Source organism: Marmota flaviventris, chromosome 10, assembly GCF_047511675.1.
Source record: "Marmota flaviventris isolate mMarFla1 chromosome 10, mMarFla1.hap1, whole genome shotgun sequence".
NCBI lineage: Eukaryota > Metazoa > Chordata > Mammalia > Rodentia > Sciuridae > Marmota > Marmota flaviventris.
Window position 1 is genome coordinate 80530194 of NC_092507.1, and position 26907 is coordinate 80557100.

A 26907-nucleotide genomic window follows, 5' to 3' on the forward strand; every position below is an offset into this window, starting at 1 on the left:
TCTGAAATCTTTTTTATCCTTAAGTTTTAGAGATTTGATTGTTGTCAGGCTAAAGGAACAAATGGATTTTTCTGCCCCAAACTGATTTATAGGATTATTATAGATGGTTTGAATGTATAGTTTTCAAATAAGATGTAGCTGGCTAATTGAGTTCAAATTCAAAACATCTCCATAAGTCAGGCATGTGAAATTAAATAACCTATTAAATAATCCTTATGTATATACACTGGGTACCAAAGTTATGTCCCACAAAATAGTAGAATTATATCAGAATGACAGCAAATAAATTTTTATTATAATATATTTGCTTGAAGTTAAGGTACTATTCATCATGCCCTTCATCATGCAGTCCTTACCAAGTAGGCATTGTATCTGGAAATCACATCCTACCAGAATGCTTGGACGCTTCCCAGTGAATCTGCTCCAAACTATATTTTTTGCCAGGAATTAATACTTCTTCATAATGGATAACTGAGACAGGTGGCCACCATACATCTTCACAAACTCAACAAAAGCACTACATGAGATTTCACATTCCCCTAGTTCAGTGCTGACAGATTTTTGCAACATTCTGGAATGTGAATTAACTCTTCATCAAGCAACTATAATCCATTAGCATACATTACTAGTTCAACTAGTCTAGGGCATGTCATTCCCACACAGTCAAGTGTGCCTTTGCTTACCAATTTCTCAAAAGTGAAGATGAATGGCAGGAATTTCATAATGAAAAAATGGGTCAAATTCCTCTTTATATTAAAAAAATACATCACTAAGTTCACTGTGGTTGAATATTTGATGAACGCATCCCTGCTTTTCTGAGTAATATGGAAATGTGTCTGTCCAGGATTTTCACTGACTGCATTAATGTGCAAGTGAACATGCTTTTGAGAAAGCAGAGTAAATAGCAGATCATCACTTAGTGGTAATTCAGGGCCATGGTAAGCCATGACATTGATCAGCCACACGAAGGATACCGGCTGAAGAGACATGAGGAAAGCTGCTCATTTTTAGTGGCTTCAGTGTTATCACTATTGTTGGCCACTAGTACTTTGAGGGATGGATCATTACTGGGGTACCTATGTCTTAAGTGTACTCTGCATCAGAGTTGAGTTGTTGGCTTCTTTCTTTTTTTCCCTCTTTTTACCATGACAATTCTTCTATGGTAGAGTCTGTAATTTCAGTGGACCAAAAGCATCAATGTTTGAAATAATCACCTACCTTTTATGACATAACTTGAACTGCTTTTGGGGATTTTAAAAATGAATTCAAATCCTTAGAAGATGAAAGTTGTTATTGCCAAGGGCATTTATCTAGGAGATTTGATTTGTGAAAGAATTGCATAAGGAAAAACAAGTTTTGGGTTGGACGTCTTATTTGTCATAAATGGCTCCTTAAATGAATTCTAATTGACTTAAATTTAGGTATATAATATTTCCTTTATGGAAACACATTGTTACTAAATTTGGATTTTATTATTAGGATTTGGCTTTTAAGATATGTATACTCTTGGCCTCTGTTGTCTATCTCCAGATCTTTGTACTTTTGATGATGTAAAGAAAAATCAAATTATACTCATTGAGAAAAATCTCAATAATTTTTTTTAATTTATCTTGAATGCAGGTGGTTGTTTTCTTTAATTTTTTATTTTTTAAAAATACTTCAATGGTCAATGATAAATAACTTGTGTCCAGGTATGGGTTTTTCTAAATGGGATTCAATTATATTAAAAATTAGATAAAACACTCAAGTTATTTGGAAAAATTCCGGATATCAAGAGATACTTAAAAAAAGTATATGCAAATGTAGCTGAACTTTTGAGCACTTATCTTATCCTGAGTGTTTCATGAAAAAATTGGTATCCTTGTATTCCTCATGTTGCTTGTCTTAGAAAACGGCTCTCTCATTTTCTCATTTCATTTGGTTTACTGCCTCAGCTCTAGCAGGTTTTCCAAAGCTGATCATTTAGATATCTGGTTGTTTAGATCTTTCTGTTTTATTGGTAAATTCCAAAAGTGTTGACCTAACTCAATTAACAGTTTCCTTCCTTTTTTAATTTTGAAAGTAACTTTACTAACATATTAAGTAAAACAAAATTTAAAAGGCAAACAGGGCAGAAGTTTCCAAAGCACCTTCCATGTACCAGTCATAGTCTTAGGCATCAGTGATATAGAGGTGAGCAAGACTTGGCTCCTGCTCTCAAGTAGCTGATGAAGGACAGATATGATGTACAGATTGTAAAGGGAGCACAGAGGATACTTAATACACACTGTTTGTGGATGGAAAACGAACAGAGAAGGCTTCTAAGACAGGGTCACCTGTAATTTATTTTTCTAATGGGCACAGTTTTGAGACTGAAAGACGGTACCATTAATCATTATACAAGGTCAGTAGGTGTAAGCAAGGTTGTTCCAGGCAAACTGATAAGAGATGATCACTCCATTCTAAGAAGTCATGTGCTGAGTTCTCAAGACAGGTAGGAATTAAGCAGGTTAATTGAGGAAGAAGCTTTTTAAGGGGAAGTATAGAAAGACATACTGGAAGATTAACATAGCATTAGATGGAAGCATGTGAAATTGCCACTTTATAAGTGAGAAATGGCCAAATATTTGCAGTTTTGTATAGTTCAATGTGATGTGTTAAGGCAACTTAAGCACAGAATATTTGTGTTTATTGACAGGAGATAAGCCTGAAAAACAAGGCTAGAACCAGGTCATGAAGTTCTTGAGTACTACATTGTGGAGTTTGGACATTGTTCTGAAAGTGATTATATGTTTATTTTAAAATATTTAATTTATAAAGTATTTAATTTTTTAATATCCAATGCATTCTCACTATTGGCAGAAGTGAGAATAGATGTAGTTTTTTGTTCAAAAATTTATTTTTAGAGGCACAAAAACAAAATTAGGAAAATGAGTTCAAGGGAGAACATGGGTTATCTTGAGAGTGAGAAACCTTTTTTTTTATTTTTACTTTTCAGCTTTTTGGTGTTGGTATTTTACTTGAAGCAAAAATAATGTGGATACTTTCTTTTATTAATGCCTTAGAATAGCCAAAACATTGAAATTATCTCTTCTCTGGAGATTTTGTAGAATTCCACTATAAATCTTTTGGACTTGGTGCTTTTTCTTAAGGGGTAAGGTGGATAGGAGGTAGGTACCTGAAACTTTGCAAATTTCTCAAATTTTCAAGCTGTTTAGTGTTTTTTCCTTTTTCTAAAAAATTACTCATTTCATTCAAGGTTTCAAATCTCTATAGAAAGTTGAGATAAGAAGTCTCATTTAAAAATGAGTGAATTTCATCTATTTTGTGCTTATTTATTTTTATCTTGCATTTTTGTACTCCTTTTAGAATTAGATTGTCTGATGCTTTAGTTTTCAAAGAACCAACCCTTGGGTTTTTATCCATTAGTGTTTATTATGCCTTTTCTACTTTCTGCTTTCCCTTGTTCCTTTATAGTTTTTTTGTTGGATGTTTAAATTATTAACCTTTTCCCCTGTTTATTGAAATTTAAAATTAGGTTCTAAGCATTGTTTTAGTTTAATTGACAGGTTACATGTTTTATATACATATATGTGGTCAATGTGTATGGGTGTATATTTGTATATGTATGAGTGTGCATATATATGTACTTGTATATTTGTGTGTAATGCTTGCCATATTTGATATGATTGCTGTAATGAATAGAAGAGAGAATAGAGAGTGTGCATATATATGTACTTGTGTATTTGTGTGTAATGCATGCCATATTTGGTATGATTGCTGTAATGAATAGGAGAAGAGAGATGAATAATGAGGAAACTACTTAGAAAGTAGATAAGAATATTATACTAGATCATGTGAGAAATTTTGGTGACCTGAGTTGAAGTGGCAATAGAGTTGGAAAGAGTGTAGAGAACAACTGGAAATGAAGGGTGTGAGAAAGGAAAGATATCTCAGAATAATTCCTAAGTTTGTTGTTTGGGTAGCTAGTATATATGAAATATCTTCACTGAATTAGGACCCATGTTCAGTATAGGAAAATGGAAGAGTAGGTTTAGGGTAGAAAGGTACATTCAGATTGTGACATCAGGTTTATAATATTTACAGTATTTTCATTAAACCCTGTTTAAAAAATAGATATTCAAGTCAACAACTCATGAAAGAGGAGGGAGCTAGAGAATTGGAGAGTCATTAGAGATTTTGACTGAGGTGGGCTAGAGTGGTATCTCTAGGACCTCTAGGACCTGAGGATAGTAGGTCTAAGATCTGTCCCTTAGGCCCTAAAGTTCTATGAGAATTTTCTAATTTTGTGTTTGCATTTTGGCACATTTGGCACATTCTTGATTATCTTAGTGTCTACCATACTCACAGATCTCAGTGCTGGTATTTGTGTCTGAATGGTTAAGTGATTGTCTACAGACCACATATATGGTAATAAACAAATTTGCAGTAGTAGAATTTGTATTAGGTTGATGTATACTAATGCAAAGCTGAGAAAATCTTTCTTCAACTTTTGACCTCATATTGAATAATTTTGCCATTAAAACTTTCTTTTATGGGGATGATTATAAATGAGAGTTTTTTAAGAGAATTTCTGAAAAACTGAGATCTTAAAATGGAACTTTGCTTTGTAATCATGAAAATAACATAGAGCAACAGAATAATGTTTTGTTTTAATCATCACAGGCTGATCAAAGAACATAGGATTACATTAATTATGTGCTTAGGCCAAGGGAATGCCTAATAAGATGTGCCCTCTGAACAAGGTATTTCAAGGAAACTTGAAGCAGAAAAAGCACCAGGAGATCATGTGACCCATTGGGGTGTGTGTGTGTGTGTGTGTGTGTGTGTGTGTGTGAGAGAGAGAGAGAGAGAGAGAGAGAGAGAGAGATGTATGTATGTACATGTGCAAATGTACCTAATTATTACATGGATTCTTATTTAGCTGTATAAATACCAATTAGTAATTTTTATTAGCAATGCTATAACATTTTTATTGACTTTTATTTTTTACTTTTTGGTTATTTTTTTCTTCCCTTTACTGAATTACCTCCCACTGTTAGTTTCGGGTGCTGTTTTTCATTCCTCTTCTTGTAGTGTTTTGCTCAAAATGCCTTGCAGTGCTGGTTTTCTGGCTGCGAATTCTTTTTAACTTTTGTTTATCGTGAAATATTTTAATTTCATTGTCAAATCTGAAGCTTAATTTTGCTGGATACAGTATTCTTGGTTGGAATCCATTATTTTTCAGCGTTTGAAATATGTTGTTCCAGGATCTTCTTGCTTTCAACGTCTGTGATGAAAAATCAGCCGTTAACCTAATTGGTTTACCCCTGAATGTAATCTGCCTCCTTTCTCTCGTAGCTTTTAATATTCTCTCCTTGTTCTGTATGTTGGATATCTTCATAATTATGTGTCTTGGAGTTGGTCTGTTACGGTTTTGTATGTTTGGGGTCCTGTAGGCTTCCAGGATTTGGCAATCCATTCCATCTTTCATATCTGGGAAGTTTTCTAAGATTATTTCATTCAATAGATTGTTCATTCCTTTGGTTTGAACCTCTACACCTTCTTCTATCCCAATGACTCTCAAGTTTGGTTTTTTTATGACATCCCATATCTCTTGGATGGATTGCTCGTGATTTCTTAGGATCCTTTCTGTGTTGACTATATTCTTTTCAAGTTGATAAACTTTGTCTTCATTATCTGATGTTCTGACTTCTGTTTGATCTAGTCTATTTGTAATATTCTCGTTTGAGTTTTTAATTTGGTTTATGGTTTCCTCCATTTCTAGGATTACTGTTTGATTTTTTTTTAAATCTCTACCTCCTGGTAGAGCTCATTCTTTGCCATTTGAATTTGCTTATGTAATTCGTTTTCAAAGTATACTTTCATTGTTTGAACTTGCTGTCTAAAGTTTTCTCTAAGATTCTGTTCCATCTGAGTTAGGTATGCCTTGAGTTCTTTCTCTGTCCATTTTTCTGATGCCTCTAGGTTCTCCTGTGAATTTAAGTTGTCCTGCATTGTTTGTAATCCTTTTTTCCCTTGTTTTTTTATGATGCTCACATTACTTTCCAACTCTGTTTGACTGCTGTTTCTGTTTTCTTCTTTAAATTTGTTTTGTTTTTTATAGTTCCAATATCTCTCCTTTGTGTTGGGAGACAATGTTTAGAGATGTTGGATTTAATTGTGATTTAAGGTAAATTCATTAGTTTCATTAAAGGCCTACAGATTTTGATGGCATATATAGAGTTGAGGTTTGAATTTAGGATTTTATGTTGAGGTCGGGCGATTTGATGGTATGGAGGTTAGTATATGTTAGCTTCTTTGGGGGGTTGCTCAAATGCAGGCGGATATTAACAAGAGAATAGACAGGAGTACTTGGGGGTGTTAAGGGCTTAGGCGGACTATAGACCGATTTGTAGTATTCATCTATTTGTATTTAGTAAGTTGTACGTAATCTGGGTGGTCATGCTTAAGAGGAAAAATGGGGAAAAGGTAAGGAAGCAAACCAAGAAAGAGAGAGGGAGAGAGGAAAGAAAGAGAAAAGAATAGAAAAGAAAAAGAAATGATAAAAAAAATAAAATGCAGTAAAATAAAAATTACAATTAAAAATATTAATATAATTTAAAAAAAGAAAAAAAATTAAGATTAAAAAATTTAAAAAAATTAAAAAATTAAAAAAAAAAGGGGGCACTGTTAGGCTTCTATTTTCTTCGCTTCCAGTAGGTGGTGCTGTGCCTTCCAGGCCAAGATTTTGCCCTCCGGCTATAGGAAACAATTCGTGTGAGAGGCCGCTCCCTCCTCCCCCACTGGTGTCTCTCTAAACCTGTTAGCTTAGGTTTATTCCTGGTCTCTAGTCCCCTCGCTTCTCCTGCCAGCCAGGCCTTTCCCAGTGTGATACCTCTCGGCAGTTCAAGCTACATTCTGGGCCTGCAGTTTCCTGGACATGAAGCGCGGCTACTGGGAACAGGCACCTTATTGTTTTGATTCCCTCCTCTAGCCCCTCCTTCGAGAGCTGGCGAGACAGGTTTCGTTTTCACCGCTGGTGGGAGGGGGGAGTTGGAGGTCAGGTGCCTTTACCTTTCCCCACGCCTCTATTCACGCTCACTCTGTTAATCACGCCCCCGGAAAGCTGGGGAGAGATTTTATGGGATTTCCCGCTGTATGGGAGATGGTCTAAATGACACACACCTGTTCTATCGCTGAATGAGCTGTAATCTGTCGAAAACTGGCGATGGTGACGTCAGCTCTCCAAGATGGTGGCCGCTGGCTTCCTAGGTGGGCTGTCCGGTGTGGAGGACAGAATTGGACCGCTTCCTTCCCGCGTCTCAAACCCAGAACTCAGCCCGGAGCACAATGAGGGCACAGCCAGCAGGAGCCCACAGAATCTGCAGCACCGTTCCTCTGCGTTGCTAGCATGCTGTTTCCCGGCGTGCCACAGTCTCTAGCAGCGGGGCGGGCCGCCGAACAAACAGCTTGAATCTCCGGGCGCACAGTTCATTCGCAGTTGAGCCCCAGTAACCGATCCTGGGGCGATGGAGATCCTTCCTCTAGGTTTCGGTGCACCACAATTTTGCTGGAAATTCCTAACAAGATAGCTTTTGGCCGTTCTAACTCGTTATTCACCTGCACAGTGACGCGGTACATGGGGGTGATGCACTCTATTCGCCGCCATCTTCAAGAACCGACTTTTATTTTTTAGAATTTTGTTTTGATGTATATACGTTTTATGAAGTAATTACAGGTATCAAAGTACAGTCACCTTTTCATACAGTTGATTTACAGAATTTATTTATTGTTCTTGACTGAAACTTTCTATCCTTTGACCAACAATTGTCCCCTATCTCCGCCCCTTTCCAACCTGGAGTAGAGCTTCTGGCAATCACATTTTACTTTTTGCTTGTATGATCTCAACTTTTTTTAGATTACACGTTATAAATGGGATAATGAAATATTTGCTTTGTGTGTATGTGTGCCTGGTTTCTTTCATTTGGCATAATGTCCTCCAGATTCAACCATGCTGTTGTAAATGACAGGATTTCCTTCTTTTTTAAAGACTGAATAATATCCCATTATATATTACATTACATTTTCTTTTTCTACTCATCTTTTGATGGACTTTGATGAGCACTTAGGATGATTTCATATTTTGTCTATTATGAATAATAATGCAATGAACATGAGAGTAGAGATTTCTCTTCAAGATACTGATTTCATTTTCTTTGGATGTATACCCAGAAATAGAATTGCTGTATCGTGGAGTTCTATTTTAAAATCCTTGAGAAATTGCTTTTGTTTTCTATAATGGCCATGATAATTTATATTCCCACCAACAGTGTACAAGAATTCCCTTTTTTCCACATCCTTATCAACACTTGGTTTTTTCTGCCTTTTTTATAATAGTCATCTTAACAGTTGTGAGGTGATACTGCAGTTTTAATTTGCATTTCTCTGCTGATTAGAGATGTTGAACATTTTTTCATGTTTGTTGATCATTTATATGTCTTTTGAGAAATGATAATTCAGGTCCTTTGCTTATTTTTTAATTGGGTTATTTGTTTTTATTCTATTGTCATTTGAGTTACTGTGTATTTTGGATTATCAGATGTATGCAAATATTTTCATCCATAGCCTGTCTCTTCATTATTATATTTGTTGTGCTAAAAGGCATTTTCTGAAATAGTTTTATAATTTGTAACAGTTTTAAACAGACAATCCTGTAATACAATTGATATTAGAAACAATAAACCTAAGCACTTTTAAAAATAACATCTATTGAATTGTAATTAAGTTTTGCTTTCTAGCTTTATTGGGTGAACTGGTATTTTATTACTGAAAATGCTCATTACGCAGATTTTTGTAGCTCAACAAAGTGTTGAACATAGAGGGTTGACTCCTGTAGTTGACATGGAGATGTATTGCTCAGATTCCTCCTTAAAGTAGGGATTACTACCTAGCAGAGAAATGCAGAATCCAGGCAGCCTCCTCTCCCATGCTTTAAGGTCCACCTCAGCTGCAGAGTCATGACCTCTTTGTGGCAGCACACATTTATATATTAAGCAGGCAGAGAAATCACAGAGTGCTCTGATGGACAGTACTTGCTTTAGAACTTTCATCTAGTTGGTTAAAATTTTGTTGGTCCTGTATCACAGTTCTTTCTGAACTTGCTTTCTCTGTCTTAAAATTTACAGATGTTAATCTCAAACATTTTGTATCCCAAATACCCTATTATCTCAGCTTCAGAGAAACCAATCCTCAGTAGCTCCTGATCTCATGGAACTAGTTTTCTAGAAAGAAATTTACATAAAAAAAGAAATTAAAAATATAATCACTATTATATAGAAGCACAGGTAATCTGGGAGTATGTAATAAAAGGACCTAAGTTGGTTAACTATATTGTTTAGGGAGGTAGCATGGTTTAGTAGCCAAATCATAAACTTTGGGCTTTTACTCTTTCCAGGCCAGTTTTCTCATTTCTAATATGTGAATGACACATGTTCTCTCATTTTTAAGAGAGATACTGGCACAGGATTTCCTATGTGATTGGGGGAAGTTTCCCAGCAGCTAGAGAAACATTTCAGTGTTTCACTGTGTAAGTAGTGTTTCAGTGTACAAACATTTCAAGCTTTTTTTAGTGTAAGTTTATTGAAGTCCCAGTTGCGAAAGCAGTTTATATGGCGAAACTTCGATTCACAAATGAAAAAATATATTTCCATCTTTACATACAAGGGTTTGTAAAATAAGTGTATATATTTATATAATATATATGTAAAAATTGCCAAACAAAATATTTGTCACATAGTTGTAGTTAACACTTACTATCACTTCCTGGAAATATAATCCTTAGTACAGTTTGAGCATCTCTAATCTAAAAATCTGAAATCTGAAACTTTTTGAGCACTCCATGTTTTTAGATTAGGGATATTCAGCTGATAATAAATATGCATATATTCCAAAATCAGAAAAACTCTGAAATACAAAACAAGTTCCAAGCATTTCAGATAAGGATTACTGAGACTGTAAAGAAACAACTAAACTATTACTTTTAAACATGTTCTCTCAGGAGGATATGAAAAGAAACCTATTTAGAGAATATGGTATATTCTTTTTGACATCTTAGGATCATTTTAATGATGATCGTATTTTCAAATAAAGTAAAGCTCTCTCTCTCTTTTTTCCTCCTGCAGTAAGAAAAGTGGAAAACCACCATTACAGAACAATGAGGTAAATTTTTATATCCTCTACATTTTGGTATTTTATATACTTAGTTTATTTTTTGTTACACAATTCTGAATTAGGATAAAATCGTAGAATTTTTAGAATTAGAAGGAAACTTAAAATATCACTTTGTTGTTGTTGTTCTGAGGATTAAATCCAGGGTGCTTTGCCACTGAGCCATACCCCCAGTCCTCTCTGTTTTTTATTTTGAGGCATGGTCTCTAGCTAAGTTGTTGTGAGTCTCTAAATTAACATTCTCTTGCCTCAGCCTCCCGAGTCCCTGGGATTACAGGTTATGTGCCATGCTTGGTAAAAATATCACTTCTAATCTGGTATGTATTATAGAATTTTTTTCTGAAATAGAATCTTGACTAGTGTCTCATAGTGTTTATTTGAATTTGTGCATTCTGTGGAGGGCATTATTCCAATGAGGCAGTTACAACTGTTAGTTCTAGTCCATGCTGAGGTTAATTTACCCCTGCTTGCTTCATAACTCTGTTATGTCCTTTGTAGCTGTACAGGACAAATCTACTCTTTTTTCTGTAATATACACATATATTTAAAGATAGTTGTGAATGCCAAGTCTTTTTTCCGTTATGCTAAGCAATCTTCATTTCTTCAAATATTTCTCATGTGACATGGCTTTTTGATTCTTTTTTCAATTCTGTACACATTCCTTTGGGCTTAAGCTAGTTTTCTTGAACATTGCACTAAGAGTATAATGTAGTTGAAATAACTTGACTGGCATGGAATATGTCAATACTATTACATTTCTTGATATGGATACCATAGTGCTACAATTCAGCCTAAGATTGTGATTATTTATTTAGTCATAACTGTTGTTTACATTAAGTGAAGTTTATGGTAAATTATAACCTATAGTTATCTTTCTGATGAATAGTTCTGTTGGCAGATACCTTATATTCTGTATTCATCAGTTGATTTCTTTCTTTTTGTAATAACAACTTTAATGATACAATTCATATATACTATAATATTCGTTCATTTAAGTATGTAAATCAGTAGCTATTAGTATATTCAGAGTTGAAAAGCCATCTCTGCTATCTAATTTTATAAAATTTTATTAACTCCCCAATAAAATTCTATACCAAGTGTTAGTTACTGCCTCAGCATTCTTTTCCCCCAGCCCCTGGCAGCCATTAATCTAATCTGTTTTCTGTCTCTTTTGATCTGCTTTTTCTGGACATTTCATAGAACTAGAATCATGTAATATATATGGTCCTTTATGTCTGTCTTCTTTCACTTTGCATGATATTTTCAAGGTTTATTCATGCTGTTTTTGAATCAGTATTCTATTTCTTTCTTTTTTTTTTTTTTTTTTGCTGAATAGTATTCCATTGTATAGGTATAACACATTTTATTATCCATTCATCAGTTGAGGGACATTTAGGTGGTTCCATTTTTTGGCTTTTAAGAATGGTGATGCTATGAATATTTGTGTACCGGTTTTTAGGTGGATTTTTGTTTTCATTTCTCTTGGGGATATACCTTGGAGTGGAGTTGCTGGATCATAGGGTACTTCAGTTGGTTTCTTTTAAATAAATATTAATTTATACCTGTAAATGTCAGCTTAATGAATTTCACCATCAGTACTATTAGTGTACAATTCTTATATCTAGTGTATTAAGTACAAATTATTATCTATACATTTAATTTACCTTCTCTTTCTTCCTCATAATTGCTAATAGTATTGACTAGGAAAGGACCAAGGAGATTACTCTGTGACATTTCTTAATCTTTATGGGTTTTTATTTTTGGTTATAATTTATTTAGCTGTGACTATATGTAATTATAGCAAAATTTAGTTCTTTTTTGTCCATTGAGGCCACCAGAATTTTAGAGAAATATCAAAATCCTTGGTTAATTTATTACATCATTTATTAAGCCAATCTTTCAACAAATATTGATTGAGTCTCTCACATATGCCTGGCATTGTTCTTGGCTCCAGATATATGGCAGTTATAAAAAATTAGTCCATACTGTCATACATTCTACATGTCAGCTAATATACTAATACAATATATTAACAAAGGAGAAAATTAAAATAGTTTAACATGACTTCTTTTTAGTAAACTTGCTCTACTCCTAATTATTAGCATTTCTTAAGTGTTCCAAAACCCTATGTATTATTGTAGTCTCTGAATATCCTGAAGATTAATGACAAAATTTTTGTTATTTAGTTTCTATAATACATCTTTCTCCTTATTTGAAAAATGGAATACAATATGCATAAGTCCAGTTTTCTGGTATATCTCTATGATTATTATCTCTTGTAAGTTATATCTGAGTAATCAAAACTTAGTTATCTTAGTGATACCTATTACCTGCATGTCATATCAGCAATTTGTAGGACAGCAAGATTCATTTGACTTATTTTAGTATTTCTCCCTATTTTTCAATTTTGTTTTAACATATACTTATAGGTTGTATAGTGTGAGCAAGAAAAATTTAGATTAATCTAACTGACTAGTAATAAAAAATATACAAGATGTATACTGATTCCGCCTTTGTAAAATTGATAGGATGTGTATGTACACACAGACACAGTAAAATGAAATCTGCAAGGCTATATACCAATATTAAGTTGATATCTCCAGAAGGGAGGTATAGGTTTCTTATTTTTGCTTATCAGAATTTAATTTTTCTTCAGTGGATGTATTCTTATGAGAGAAAGCAATTAAAGGAGTTTTTTTAAATTGAAATATTTTATAATCATAATCTCTGAGATGGGGTAGAGTGAAAGAATTTTCACAAGGCATGAGATTTAAGGATGGGTAAAGGATTTAAAGTTAGCAAATAGTACAGAAAGATAGTTTGATTTTAAAGTGTACATTTAATTTTGATGTGTGTGTTATAAAGTTCAAAATAATGCTAGGTGCAGTGAAGCACACCTCTAATTCTGGCTACTTGGGATCCTGAGGTATGAGGATCACAAATGAGACCCTGTCTCAAATTAAAAAACAAAAAGGCCTGAGATGTGCCTCAGAGCTGGAGTGACACCCCCGAGTTGAATCCCTAGTACTGTAAAAACAAAATTAAAAATGTATAAAGCTGTACAATGTGCTAGATGTCATATTTAGCATTCCTGGGTATATTTTTATATTTTTGGGTTGTGTGGGTAGGTTTAAATATGTATATATCCATAAACTGTACAAGTAGTTTACGTATTTAGAAACTTCATAAATTCAACTGTAAAATAAAATATAGATATCATTCTGATTTTTTCCCCCAGCCTAGAGCCATCTCTGTTGATACATCTCTAGCTCTGCAGCTATAGCTGGAAATGTTCATTTAACTACTCTGTAGTATTCTGTTGAGTGAATGTGAACTGTTTCCTTCCCTATTATAGTATATAGTTTTCATTTAATAAATTTACCATAATTTATGTAATATTGATGTTTATTTAGATTGTATTTATTTAATAGTATTATAAACAGTGCAGTCTTTTTTCATTTGTGTGACTAAGTGTTTATGCAGGAATATCTTTAGGATAAGTTACTATAAATAAATTTGCTAAGTTATTTTACATTTTATAGTTAGTGTGCATTTTACATTTTGATTAGATGAAACATAATAGTTGTACCAATTTACACTTTCTCCAGCAACGTACAGTAGTACTTATACTCTAGCCAGCATCATATGGCCTTTTATTTCATTTGCTATTTTAAACATCTGTGTTTTTCAGTTAATTTTAGTTCATCTCACTTTTACAAGTTGATTGACATTTCAGTAGGAACTTCTCATTGCCATTTGATTTTTTCTCCAGAATGTTACTTTTCTTTTCTTGAGTGTATTATTACTTTAACTTCTTATTATTTGTATCTAATGGTTTGTTTGCCTTTTCTATATAAATACATATATTTTAAGTACTGGGAAGTGTGGTAGAGGTATATCATAGTTGAAGAGCACTTGCTTAGCATGTAGGAGACCCTGGGTTCAGTCTCCAGCACTGGAGAGGAAAAAAAGTCTAAATATTGGGAAATTTAGAGGTTGGCAAAGTCAAGTTTGAATTTAAAATTAATTCTTAGGAAAGGCTAGTAGTATTAGGAAACATGCTGTCTCTGTAGGTACTGTATTCTTATTTATATTGGTTTCAAGTATGAATTTTACTGTGTAAATGTAGAGCATCTTGCTGTTCTGTTCTTTTCTCTAATTCTGTCTTTTTGAACCAACCCTCCAGTCCAGGTTTTTCTTTGTAGAAAACTCTCTGATGACTTTTGGAAGAATGTAGTTTCCTTCATGGTCTGAAAGGTAATGAAAATCCAGTCAGCTTTCAAGTAACTTAAGAATAGAAACCAGTGACTGGAGGAACAGAAGAAAAGGAGGAGGAGGAACTAGAGACCACTTACCTGCTAATATTTTAAAATGCTAGTGTTACTCTCATAACATTTTTTTAAAAAACCTTCTTCATTGTGTCAAATTATTTCATGGCCATTTCATTTCAGAATTATAAGCTAGAAATTGATGGAGGGTACTGAGATTATAGTCTGTTAATAGTATATATTGACTATAGATGGAATAAGGTGAAGGGGTGGTGGTGACAGGAGGAAAACTTTGACAGTAAAAGTCTAATTTTTTTTTAAAAAGTAGTGGGTTGTATATTGCCTACTGCTTATTTTTTTCTTCCTGTATTTTCTTAATTTGGGAAATAAGAGATTTAGGTTGAAGTAGTAAGGTTTGGTTTGAGGATAATAGGCTATCTCAACTAGATTTTTTTTTTTTTGGTGGTACTCAGGATTGATCTTAGGGGCACCTGTCCACTGAGTCACATCCCCACCCCTGTTTTGTATTTTATTTACAGAAAGGGTGTCTCACTGAGTTGCTTAGCACCTCGGTTTTTGCTGAGGCTGGCTTTGAACTTGCGATACTCCTGCCTCAGCTTCCCGAGCCACTGAGATGCTGGTGTGTGCCACTGTGGCTGGCTTCAACTAGATTTTGAGTAGGATTTTAGCCTCTTTTGTTTACTGCTGTGTCCTGATCATTTGGTATACTGCCTTGGATCAAGTAAATATTTGTTGAATGAATAAATGAATGAAAGAATGTATGTGTGAATACAGTAGACTGTCAGTGTAATTCAGTAGGAGATGGTTTATATCTCTGAAAGACTTGAAACACTGAATCTCCGTACAGCAGTGATAGGGTGGACTGATTCTTTTCCCGTTCTCCCCAGCACCCCCTTTTTATTACTGGGATTGAACCCTGGGTTGCTTTGCAACTAAACTACATTTCCAGACTTTTTTGTTTTTTCATTTGGCACAGGTTCTTGCTAAGTTGCCCAGGCTGACCTCAGATCTGCAATTCATGGACCACTGCACCCAGCTAGTTCTTTCTATCTATCCTTTTCTTCAAGCTTCTTTGTCTGCAATTCTGAACTACTTGGTGCCTGTTTATTAGGCTTATATAAATCACTTTGCACAGTGAAATACAGTACTAAAACTATTCACTTTAAGTTCAAGTTAGATATTAATTAAAGCATAATTACTCTGAAGTTTGTGTAATAGTAGTCTAACTAATAGTAACTATGGGTATTTGTTTGTCAAGAGGATAGTACTGCTGGGCACAATGAGGCATACCTGTAATCCCAGTTACTAGGGAGGTTGAGGCAAGAAGATCACAAGTTCAAGGCCAGCCTGGGTAATTTAGTGGGATCCTATCTGTCTCTCAAAAAAAAAAAAAAAAAAAAAAAAAAAAATTAAAAAGGATTGGGGATGTAGCTTCTGTAATTTGTGTAAGGCCCGGGGTTTAATCCCCAGTTAGTTAATCAAATAAGTAAGTGAACCTTGATTTTTGAGAGTCAGAAAAGGGCTAGGTAGGGATTGGGGTTCTGGAGTGTCTTGCCTTTTCTAAGAAGTTTCTTCTGCTGTTTCACCAGATGGTCTAAGGGTATTAAAGTAAATATCCTCTACCATAGGCTATTGATGTCACTGTCAATAAAGTAAATACTCTCTACCATAGACAATTCATAGATCCAGTGAAAATAAAGAAATCTCAGAGGGAGAGAACATCATTTTATCTTTAATATTTCTAGAACAATAGTCAATTCTCAGTCGTTTCTGTGACCTCAAGGCTCTGTCCTGTCTACCTTTTCACCTTCTGTCATTCTTGTTCCTTTTGCTCTAGTATCTTGCTGTTAAAATGCACAACAGTTTTATTCCCAACACTGGGTTTTTGCACTGCTGTTCCTTGTGCTTCACCCCCCACCCCCGTCCTCCTTTCCCAAATAATCATGTGGCTTCATTTTATTTATGTCTCAGCGTAAATGACAAGAGATCCTGTCTGAACCATTCTTATTTTTCTTAAGGCCTTGTCTAGTCAATTTGTAATAATTATTTTATTGGTTTCCTTTTTTTAAAAAATCTGTTTTCCCTGATAGACTGTACTGCATGAATAAAGGAACCTTTTCTGTCTTTGAATTTATAAGGAGGAGAGAGTGAATTAGCAAATTGCTTATTGGAAATCTAGGAATCCAAAAATTTTCTGATTTTTTTCAGAGAAAATCCTGTTGTAATTTTCTTTTTTGTAGTCTTCTGTTAATCAAGAAGTAGGTAATAAAAGAAACATTAGTAAGTACTTCAGCATTTCTTAACTCTTCTCTGATCTATCTACTACTATGCCTTTCTCAAAGCTCCATCCAGACTGGTCATTTTGTTATTCCTCAAGCACATTAAACATGCTTTCACCTTGTTATTTTGCAGTTGTTGTTTCTTCTGCTTGCTTCTAGATATTCAGATGGCTCCACAACTCCCTTCCCTATTCAGTTTCTAGGGAACATCTTATTTTCTGGGAAGCATGTTTATGAAGAACTGTGCAGTAATCATCTTGATAGTTGTCTGTGTTGACTTAGATGAAATATTTAATCTTTTTTGTTTTAACTGTCTTAAAAATGTTTTGTTTTGTTTTTTAAATGTAGAAAGAAGGGAAAAAAGAGCGAGCTGTGGTGGACAGGGTGTTTTTATCAAGGCTCACACAGATCCTGAAAATCATGGTCCCTAGGACATTTTGTAAAGAGGTAAGTCTTATGAAATTGTAATGTTAAACGTTAACGTTTAAAGGTTTTGAGATTAGAACAATAAATTATAACTCTTAGGTAGTACTAACGGTCAAATGTTTTCTGTGTAAATAAAGAAGACTACTAACTTTTTTGTCTCTAAATTAGTCCCTGTCATGCAAGTATGCTTGCTCAGTGCCAGCTTTTACATAGTTTTCTGTTTATGAGATATTATTTCATTCTGTTTTATGTAAAATACTAGAGTATTGCATTATAGCTACCTTCCATGGTGTTGCTTCAGTGTTAAATACTATTATTAAAACCAAGATTAAATTTAAAAGGACAAAGCATTTTTATAATATTGAGGTGATTATAAGTCATATTGGTATAGAATATTTTTGAGGGTTGCTTCTTCATATTTAATTAAATATATTTCTAAGATACCCCAAATGGTATCTAAATTCTTTAAATATTTTCAGGAAGTGAGCTGGTTGTAGGAATAAAATTTTATTATCCTTTCTTTTATCTTTTTATCAAGATTATTTTTATCATTATTTGATAGACATTCTTAATGATTATTAAAGTAATGCAGTGTTCTTTTTCATTCTTCAGCATTCTACCATTGTGTAATTAGAAATATCATTGCCTTTGTCTCCTCTTCCTCCCCGTGCCACATCTTTTTAGTCACTGGGATCTGCTTATTTTTCTTCCTGTTCTTAACTGGATATTAGTGTTTTTTAATTAGTCACACTTCTAGAATTTTCTCTTTTAAAATGTTTCCTGTCATTTTTATCATTTTAAAATATTTCCCATTGTATTTTAAAAAGCATGAGCCTTATAATGTATTAATAGCAAGATAAAGGTAAGATATTCCCAAAGCACTAGTTCCCCAAGAGCTCAGCATTCTTCTATCACATGGGACTCATTTTCTTTTGCTTGGCATTGTGTCCTTGAGAAACTCTAAGAAAATAATGTAATAACATTTTTTCCCTAAGTAGACAGGTAATACTTACTTCTTAAAGAAAAAATTGGAAAATGCAGATAGATACATTTTCTTCTCAGCCCTGTCGTCTTCTCATTCATTTTAATGTATAGTCTTCTTGTGTACGAACATGTATTTTGATAAAAATGAGATCACACACTTCTAAAATCTACTCCTTCCTTTATATTATAAATGTTCTATTCGAGTACCTTAGAGTTTCTCATAACTTAGTTTTCCCCTTTATATTCCTGCTGTTTTCACTATGTCTTACCTGCATTATTACTTGTTTATTGCTTCTTTCTTTGTCCAGTCTTCTTTCTAAAACACATAAAAACATTTGGCTTCTTTTCTCTTATAGTCACAATCTGACTTTAGCCTTACTTTCAATATCATCTGCTTAGAAGATTATTTAGTCTTACAATCAGATTCTTGTGCTTTCATTTGTTCTCAATGTCTTCTAACATCCTGCCCTACCACTCCCCAAGCCAGATATGTTAAAAAAATAAAAATAAAACTTAACACTTGTTACCTGCTTTGTGAAGATTTCTTATAACTCTTTAGGCACAATGTATTGTTTTCTGTGTTCTATACCTAACTGGCTTTGAAGAATCTCTATTGGAAATGCAAGTTTCTCTAGAAAGATTGGTCTCTTACTCACTAGAAACTTAGCAGCTCAGTGCTTACTTTGCCGATTGCAGGTGTGCTGCATGTACAGTGAGTTCTTCAGGGCACTGTGGATAATCCCCCAGGAGTCAATGAGGAGGTAGAAAGGTCTTACTTGACTAGTTTCCCAGTTGTGTTTAGATCTAGCTATGTCACAGAGTCATTTTATATACTGTCTTTGAGGGATGTAAAAATTTAGGTTTAACCGCAGTTCAAGGAAGCAGAATAAACTCCCTTAGAAGTATAGAAAATGGAAGAGAGAGAGAGAGAGAAATGAAAATACAGCACATATGAATGTGTGGAAGTTGGTACGAAAGTTGAGAGATGGATTGCTTAAACCAGTGCAGATCTTTAGTTTCTATTGCATGCACACATTAGTAATAGGGAATAGTGGTAATATTAAGGATATCCTTTGTATGAAGGCATTTCACAATTGTCTAGTTCACCAGATTTTGTGATAGTGAGACAAGTATCATGTAAAGAAAAAATGAGCCAAGAATATAAAGTGAAGGAAAACATTAACGGTCTAATGTTTTCTTTGTACCTTAATGATTACTTTAGAGTTGAGACTGTATTTAAAGTTGGTATTATCATAAGTTAAATTGACATCTACAGTTAGCATTTATTAAATGAACATGTATACATGTAACATTTAATAAATGCTAACTGTAGATGTCAATTCTTTAGGTTCTTCTGTTGTCATTTAAATACTTTGGGATGTTGGGATAGGGTAGGAAGGTGATATCTTTCTAGCTAACTCTGGCAAACATTGGGGTAGCAGCTGCCACAGCTCATTTACATAATTTCTTTGATGTAATAACTTCTGTGCTATGACCCTCTGCCTTGTCTTTCACTTTCAAGGGCCATATTCCAATATATTCACCTTTTAAAAAACAGTGTTTGTTTCACAAAAAATATATAAGTAATAGATGGAGTTGTCCTTCACTTCAATAACTTTGAACACAGTATCCAACAACCTCCTTCCTCCTATTCCCTAGGTCCTTTCCCCAACTTTAGCTTGTATGTTACTCTCATATTCTTTCAATTTAGGAGTTTTCAAAGATCAGCTTTGAATTTGTTTATTGATGGGGGAGGAGGGAGTGGTGTCAGGATTCTCATCTCTTCCTGCTTCATGATCTATCTTGCACAGCATTGCTTAAGTAACATTCTCAGAATATCTCTTTTTAACATTTTGTTCTACTTAGTAGCAGCTTACAGTGATTTCGTATTGACTTTAAATTTGGCTCTATATGCAACACCATACTTCATATGGTTTTAATCTTTTTTCCCACCATTAAATTCTTCACCTGTTCTTTTTACCTGTAATCTCAGTTGTCATCTTTGTTTTACTTAATTTATTTAATGTATTTCTATGCCGTAACTGTCTTTGCTACTCCACACCTTTCCATCCTATCACTTTTTATACGAAGTTTCACAAGTGTACTCGCTTGAATTTGTCTATTTTCTTGTTATTTTTTTATGTGTAAATCTTACCATAATAACTCAGGGATCCATTTTTGAATTCCAGATGAGAGAGATTAAATGATCTATAAGGCCTTTTCCATTTATTTTATAACTTTAAGTTTCCTTTTAGGCTATGTTTAAAAATCGCCGATAGCTAAAATGTAGTTCAACTGTATTAAGGTACAAGAAAGCTTTAAATTTTGAAACCAAAAATCTTTACCAGGTAATTGTCCTTTTAACTTTTACAAATGCATTTAATTTGTAATACTTGGATTTATTTTAGACAGGATACTTGATACTTATTGCTGTTATGCTGGTGTCTCGAACATATTGTGATGTTTGGATGATTCAAAATGGGACACTCATTGAAAGGTACTTGTCCATTCACCTTCCTTGTGTAAATACATATATATATGTGAAATACTAATTGTCTCATATTTAAGCTTTGTCTTATAAAACAAAAAATATTTATAGACAAAAATAAAAATATTTATTAACAAAAATTCTAAATCAGGCAGAGGATACTTAAGTCAAATTATGTGTTTGTTTATTTAAAATTTTTTGTTTCCCACGTTCCAGGCACTGTGCTATGTGATAATAGGGATATATATATATACACTCCAAGAAAGAGGAGAAATTCTGTACCAAGGCTTGATGAGCTGACATTTTATAGGGAATTAGAGACAACTAATCTCAAAATTAAAGTACAGTACAAGTGCAATCATAGGAATTTAAAAGAGCCACCAAGTGGGATATCTGAAATGAATAATATAAGTTTTTTGGAAAAATCAAAGCATTTCAGTGAATTACATTGAACATGTTGATTAGAAGGAAATAATACTTAGACCTTTTTTCTGCTTTTGAATTTAGTATTTTTAAAAAATGTTTTCATCATATTCTTTCTATATGTTATTAATCACAAGAATTGATAATTTTGTTTTAACAACTTCAGAAATGCTAGATTGGATATGGTGGTTATAACCATTCACCATTTGTCTTTTAATGAGGAATGTATTATGATACCAAATGAATGTCAAAAGTTTTTTTTCTTGTCAGAAAATTTTTAAAAATACTTAATATAAGCTAACTTTTTGAATGAGACACCTAAATTTTGACTTATTTTTCTAGGAGAATAAAGAAGTTTAGCTGCAGAGGATTAAAGCCCTTAAATTAAGCACATACCTCTGAATATAGGTAAATTATGTAGGTTTTAAATTTAACACAAGCCTCCCTAAAACTATTAGTAAGTCCTATTCTTTTCTATTTTAATCATAGTGAAATAGGAACATAGCTCAATGTTAAATGTCTCAGGTGCTTCTAATTGCAGCAAAGGTTAAAGGTTACTTTATTACAAAACAATCCTGTGGTTTAGGCTTCCAACTGCCATTACTCAGAGCCAGTTGTTTTCCATTCTTTTTACTGTTTCATTTTATTTCTGTGTTTTGGCATAACATACTTGTATTTCTGTCTATAGATTCTTTCAGTTCTAAAATGTATGTATACATTTCTTATTTTGGGATGAGAAAATTAGCTCTTTCATACTCCTGTTGATACCTAAGATCATATTCTCAATGTCATGTTGCAATTTTTGTTAAATTTGTATTTATTGGTTACATGATATTGACTATTGTTTACAGCTGAGCCACATGCTTAAAAAACATTTTTGTTTTTGGTCCTTGCATTTATAAATTTCAAAGTTTTGTTTTGTGCACTTTTAATATTTTGCCTACTGTTATAATTTAGCTCAGACCTTTTGACAAAACTGTAAAATCTTCACAGCATTATAGTATGTCAAAGGTAGTAGGTAATCTCTCAGTTTTATGTCTGTGTTTCCACCTCTACCCTATGTCCCTTTAGTTTCCTATCTTGCTGCTCTAATTAGTATTGATTCTACTTTAGACCCACTGAATAGCAGTTATTTTGAATTGGCTTTTTTATTTTTGGATATAAGTATTGTACCAGGGCCTTGCACAAGCTTGGTAAGAGCTCTATCTCTGAGCTAGCTTCCCAGTCCTTTTTATTTTGAGACAAGATCTTACTAAGTTGCTCAGTCTAGCCTTGAACTTGAGATCCACCTTCCTTAGCCTCCTGAATCACCAGGATTATATGTGTGTGCCACCATACTCAGCTTGACTTACTTTTATAATTATTTGGGGAATGAATTTCTTTTTTTGGTATTGGGGATTGAATCCAGAGGCACTGAGTCACATCTGGAGCCATTTTTATTTTTTATTTTGAGACAGGATCTCACTAAATTGCTTAGGCCTTTGCTAAGTTGCTGAGGCTGGCTTTGAACTCTAGCTGTTCCTGACTCAGCCTCTGGAGCTGCTGGGATTAAAGGCTCATGCCATGGCACCTGGTTGGAATGAATTTCTTTCATTTTTCTCTCTTGCAATAAATAACCTATTTTCTGGATCTTTTAATGTTTTCTTTCTCAGTTTATTTTCTTATTTTGACAGTTTTTTTTTTTCTGAGAAGAGCTACAAAGGAGATAAATTTTTGAGACCTTGTAGATCTGAAAATGTCTTTCTTTTGCTTTCACACTTGATTGATAATTTAGATGTATTTATGTATTCCAAGCTGGAAATTACTTTACCTCAGCATTTTGAAACCATTTTTCTTGGTTTTTATCTCCCAGCCTTGGTTGCAGAATGAAGGGAATCATATGGAGAATTTTTTTTCCCAGTTTTCAATTTTTTAATTTTATTTTTTAAATATATGGCAGCAGAATGCATCACAATTCTTATTACACATATAGAACATAATTTTTCATATCTCTGTTTGTATATAAAGTATTTTCACACCAATTCTTGTCTTCATATATGTACTTTGGACAGTGATATCTATCACATTCCTCATATGGAGATTTTTAAAAACTGCTAATGCCTGAGCCTCACCCATAGAGATCCTGCTTCAGTTAGTCCTCACTTGTTGAAATGTCTTAGGTGCTTCTAATTGTAGCAAAGGTTAAAAACCACACACCTTGACTTTTATCAACATCATCAATATCACTATGGAATTTTGTCCTTTCTCTTAAAATGAAATATGCTGCCTTAAGTGATTCAGCTTATTTAATTACACTTAATGAGGTTGCTAAATATGTCTGATACATGTTATAAATAAATATTTAAGAATTTTAAAAATCTATATACCCACATTGGGTCTTGAGGCCTATTGTCATTCTCATTTTTATTTTTTAATGTTTAGATATTACTGTACTTGAAAATTTCACTAAACATTGGTGTGAATTTTTTTTCATCATTTTTTGTGCTGGTCATGAGGTGGGCTCATTTTAATTTGGGAACTCATTCTTCATTCTGGGAATATTTTTGTTGTTGTTTTTTAAAAAAATTCTTCCTCTTTTTTTTTTTTTAAATCTTTAGTTGAGAGTTGAATCCCAGACTGATCACCTGTATATTTTTAAATTTCTATTTTCAACTGTGACATTTTATTCTCTTTTCTGGGACATTATTATCCAGTGAATTTTTGTTACAGTTTTCTTTCTTTTCTAAAAAATTTTCTCTTTCCACTTTTTTTGTGCATTATAGTTATATATAATGATGGGATTTGTTATTATATATTCATACATGTACACAATATAATTTTATTTCTAAGATTTCTCTTGCATGTGGATGTTTCTGTAGCAATCATATTTTCAAATATGCAATATTTTTCATCAAGCTATTAATTAAGTTTTTAAAAGTATATTTTGTTTTAGTGTTTTTTCTTTCATGGTCCTTTGTTATTCTGGTCTTTTCTCAAGTATTCTGTGGCTCTTGACAAGTGAATTCATATTTAAAAGTGAAGATCTTAAAAAGCAGGAATAAAGGCTTGTTGATTGTCTGGTCTCCCTTGAAGGGTATATGTAAGAGCCTTTTTATGTATATGTGTCCTAGTGAGGAATCCTCTAACATATTCAAAGAAGTAAAACATAAGCATAAGTGAAATATTTGTTCATTGCTGCTAGTATATTAGCTTGAGGAAAATCAATTTTATTGCTAAATTCTGTTTTTATAAACTGTGTGCACAAGTAATCTGAGACCTTAAGTAACTGATGGATAGAAGACATTTATGTCCTTTCATGTGAGTTGTAAAATTTAATTTTTTCCTTTGATAATTTTATCTGTGACTTTAAATGCCTTACGTTTTGATAAAAATATAGTCTCCCCAATTATAATATTGTTAATTGCCTTGTGGCAAAAATATATAGGTTACATCCACTATTGAACAACATATTAGGTATCTGTGTAGAATCAGCCACATATTATTTATAAAGAACCCTGAACAGTAATAGAATAGATTAGAAAATTACTTTATTTTTGAAAGTTTTTTTTCCCATTTTATTCAGGCTTTGTGATTTCTTACTTTAGTAATCCAAAAAAATAATACTTTTTTTTTTTGTACACTAGGGATTTCCAACTTTAATTGAATACACAATAACTTTAATTTTGTTAAATACTAATAACCTAGAAAAAATATACAGCCAAGAGTAGGTAATATATTAATTGGTAATGATGCACAAGAAGAAAGTTACTATGTAGCATTAGCCAGTTTATTATTCTACTAGATAGTCAACCTACTGGATACTCAGTTTTAAATTTTAGTTACAACTGGGTCTGGTGGCACACCTGTAATCCTAGCTACTGGGGAGGCTAAGACTGGAGGATCCTGGCTGAGTTTTAGTCCAGCCAGGCAATACAGTGAGACCCTGTCTTAAAATAAAATAGAGATTTTTTAAAAGTGTTTTATTTTTTTCTGAAATTTCTTAAGGTATTTTGATATTCAAACATATAAAGAAGCTGCAAGAATAGTACAAGAAATTTCCTCATCTTAACCTACATTCACCAATTATAAAATAGTAATATTAAAGTTGTTGATTTTCTACTAAGTAAATATTTTTGAGACTCTGTTATGTATGAGATCTTTGATATTTGGTTAAATATTTTTAATATTTGGTCAAATTAAAAAGTATTAAAATATTGTGCATTCATAATGTGAGGCAGTTTTATTTGAATAATTAATACATTTCTCTTTATGACTATTAAAAGCACATTGTCAAAGGATTTATCGGTCTTTTATTTTTTACCTCTTCCAGTGCAGGTCTGTTTTCATGTATTTCTGCTAAAAAGAGTCTCCAAAAGACTTGTTCTTAATGCATTTTAATATTCTTTGTATAAGTTCATTTGTTGTAGAGTCTGATGACTTTGTAGCATAGACAGATCTTAGTCGGATATATCTTTAGGTAGAAATTATAATAATTCAATAAATGTAGACATGGAGGCGAATCCTTCTTAACATGTTGCTGCTTTATCTCATCATAAAGATATATTTTGTTTTCAACCATTTGGCTAAAAGCATTCTAAAATTTATCAAAGTATCTTTTGTAAAAAGTCCTTATACATTTTGGAAGTAATAAAGATTAGGACTACTAATAAAAATTTTCTTTGTTAATTATTATTTTTCTCTTGCAGTGGAATAATAAGCAGAAATAAAGCTCTATTCAAGGAACCATTTTATAAATTTATAGCTGCTACTCCAATGGTAAACCATTGCTGAATGATGGCATGTGCTTTACCAAATTTTAATCTGTGTGCTTCATAGCTTGGGCAGCACTAAAGCACTTTGGTTTTATGTAGTTTGGTTCAAACAATTTTAACTTAAACTTTTAAACTTTTTGTACTATATAATTGCTTAATGCTTCTGATATTCTTATTATAAAAAATTTTTGTGTGGTTCCATTTTAACTTCTAGTTTAATTTTTTTTAGACTTTATTTGTTTTTTAAAGGTTATATCAAAATTGGACTATGAATTTTTCAATTAGTTTAAGATAACATTTCCCAAAGTGTTGTCCAAGGAAATGCTACAAGCTATAAGCCCCTGTTAGAGAGTTACAATGATGATAGTATGTATTAAAATCTTTGAGAAGGTCTTTTTGGTAAAGGCATTTATTAGCTTTCTTTAACCCAAATTTCCCCAAATTTATTTACCTTTTCCCTCATAGAAAGGAAATTATTTCTCTATCATTTATCAGTCATTTTTTGGTGGGGCATTGTGTTAAATCACTTAGTCCAGTGTTTCTTAAAATATATTTTGTTACATTTGGGGAAATTAATGAAAATTCTTAGAAAAGAATTCTGTGATCAAATAAATTATATCTCTTTAGTAAATCACAGACACATCATACTCAGAGATCTTTGTGGTACAGTGACTTTCAAACTTCAAACTTATAATAGAGAACTTTTTATTAAGAACTAAATTTTAATGTGTATTTTAAAGACAGATAAGTGTGTAAAACAGATCAAAAGCAGACAAAAGAAGAGCTGGTTTAGCTGAACTATGTCAAGGAATCTGAAACTTTTACAGAACCATTCTTTGACTTCTCTAATCAGAGTTGAGTCCCAGGGTTGGAAACTAGGACCCACAGGGGAACTCTCACTATCAGTCATGGGTTTAAGGAAAATTTTGTTAGCACATGAGCCAGGCCCTTGGCTGCTTTTACTCTATAGTGGAAGAATTGAGTAGTTGCAACAGGGACCTTAAGGGATATGAAGCCCAGAATTCTCATTCTTGACCCTTTAAAGGAAAAATTTACTA

General features: G+C 33.1%; 1 protein-coding gene and 1 pseudogene across 1 annotated transcript in view; one reads left to right on the forward strand and one right to left on the reverse strand.

Moving 5' to 3' along the window:
- Window positions 1-26907, forward strand: part of Abcd3 (ATP binding cassette subfamily D member 3) — a 92209-nt gene that overhangs the window by 24101 nt on the left and 41201 nt on the right. Inside the window, exons 2-4 of the mRNA XM_027935255.2 lie at window positions 10164-10200; window positions 17126-17224; window positions 20596-20684. Of these exons, the coding sequence (XP_027791056.2) occupies window positions 10164-10200; window positions 17126-17224; window positions 20596-20684 (225 nt within the window). The remainder of the gene's footprint in view (window positions 1-10163; window positions 10201-17125; window positions 17225-20595; window positions 20685-26907) is intronic.
- On the reverse strand, window positions 353-7623 carry LOC114092551 (F-box/LRR-repeat protein 3 pseudogene; annotated as a pseudogene).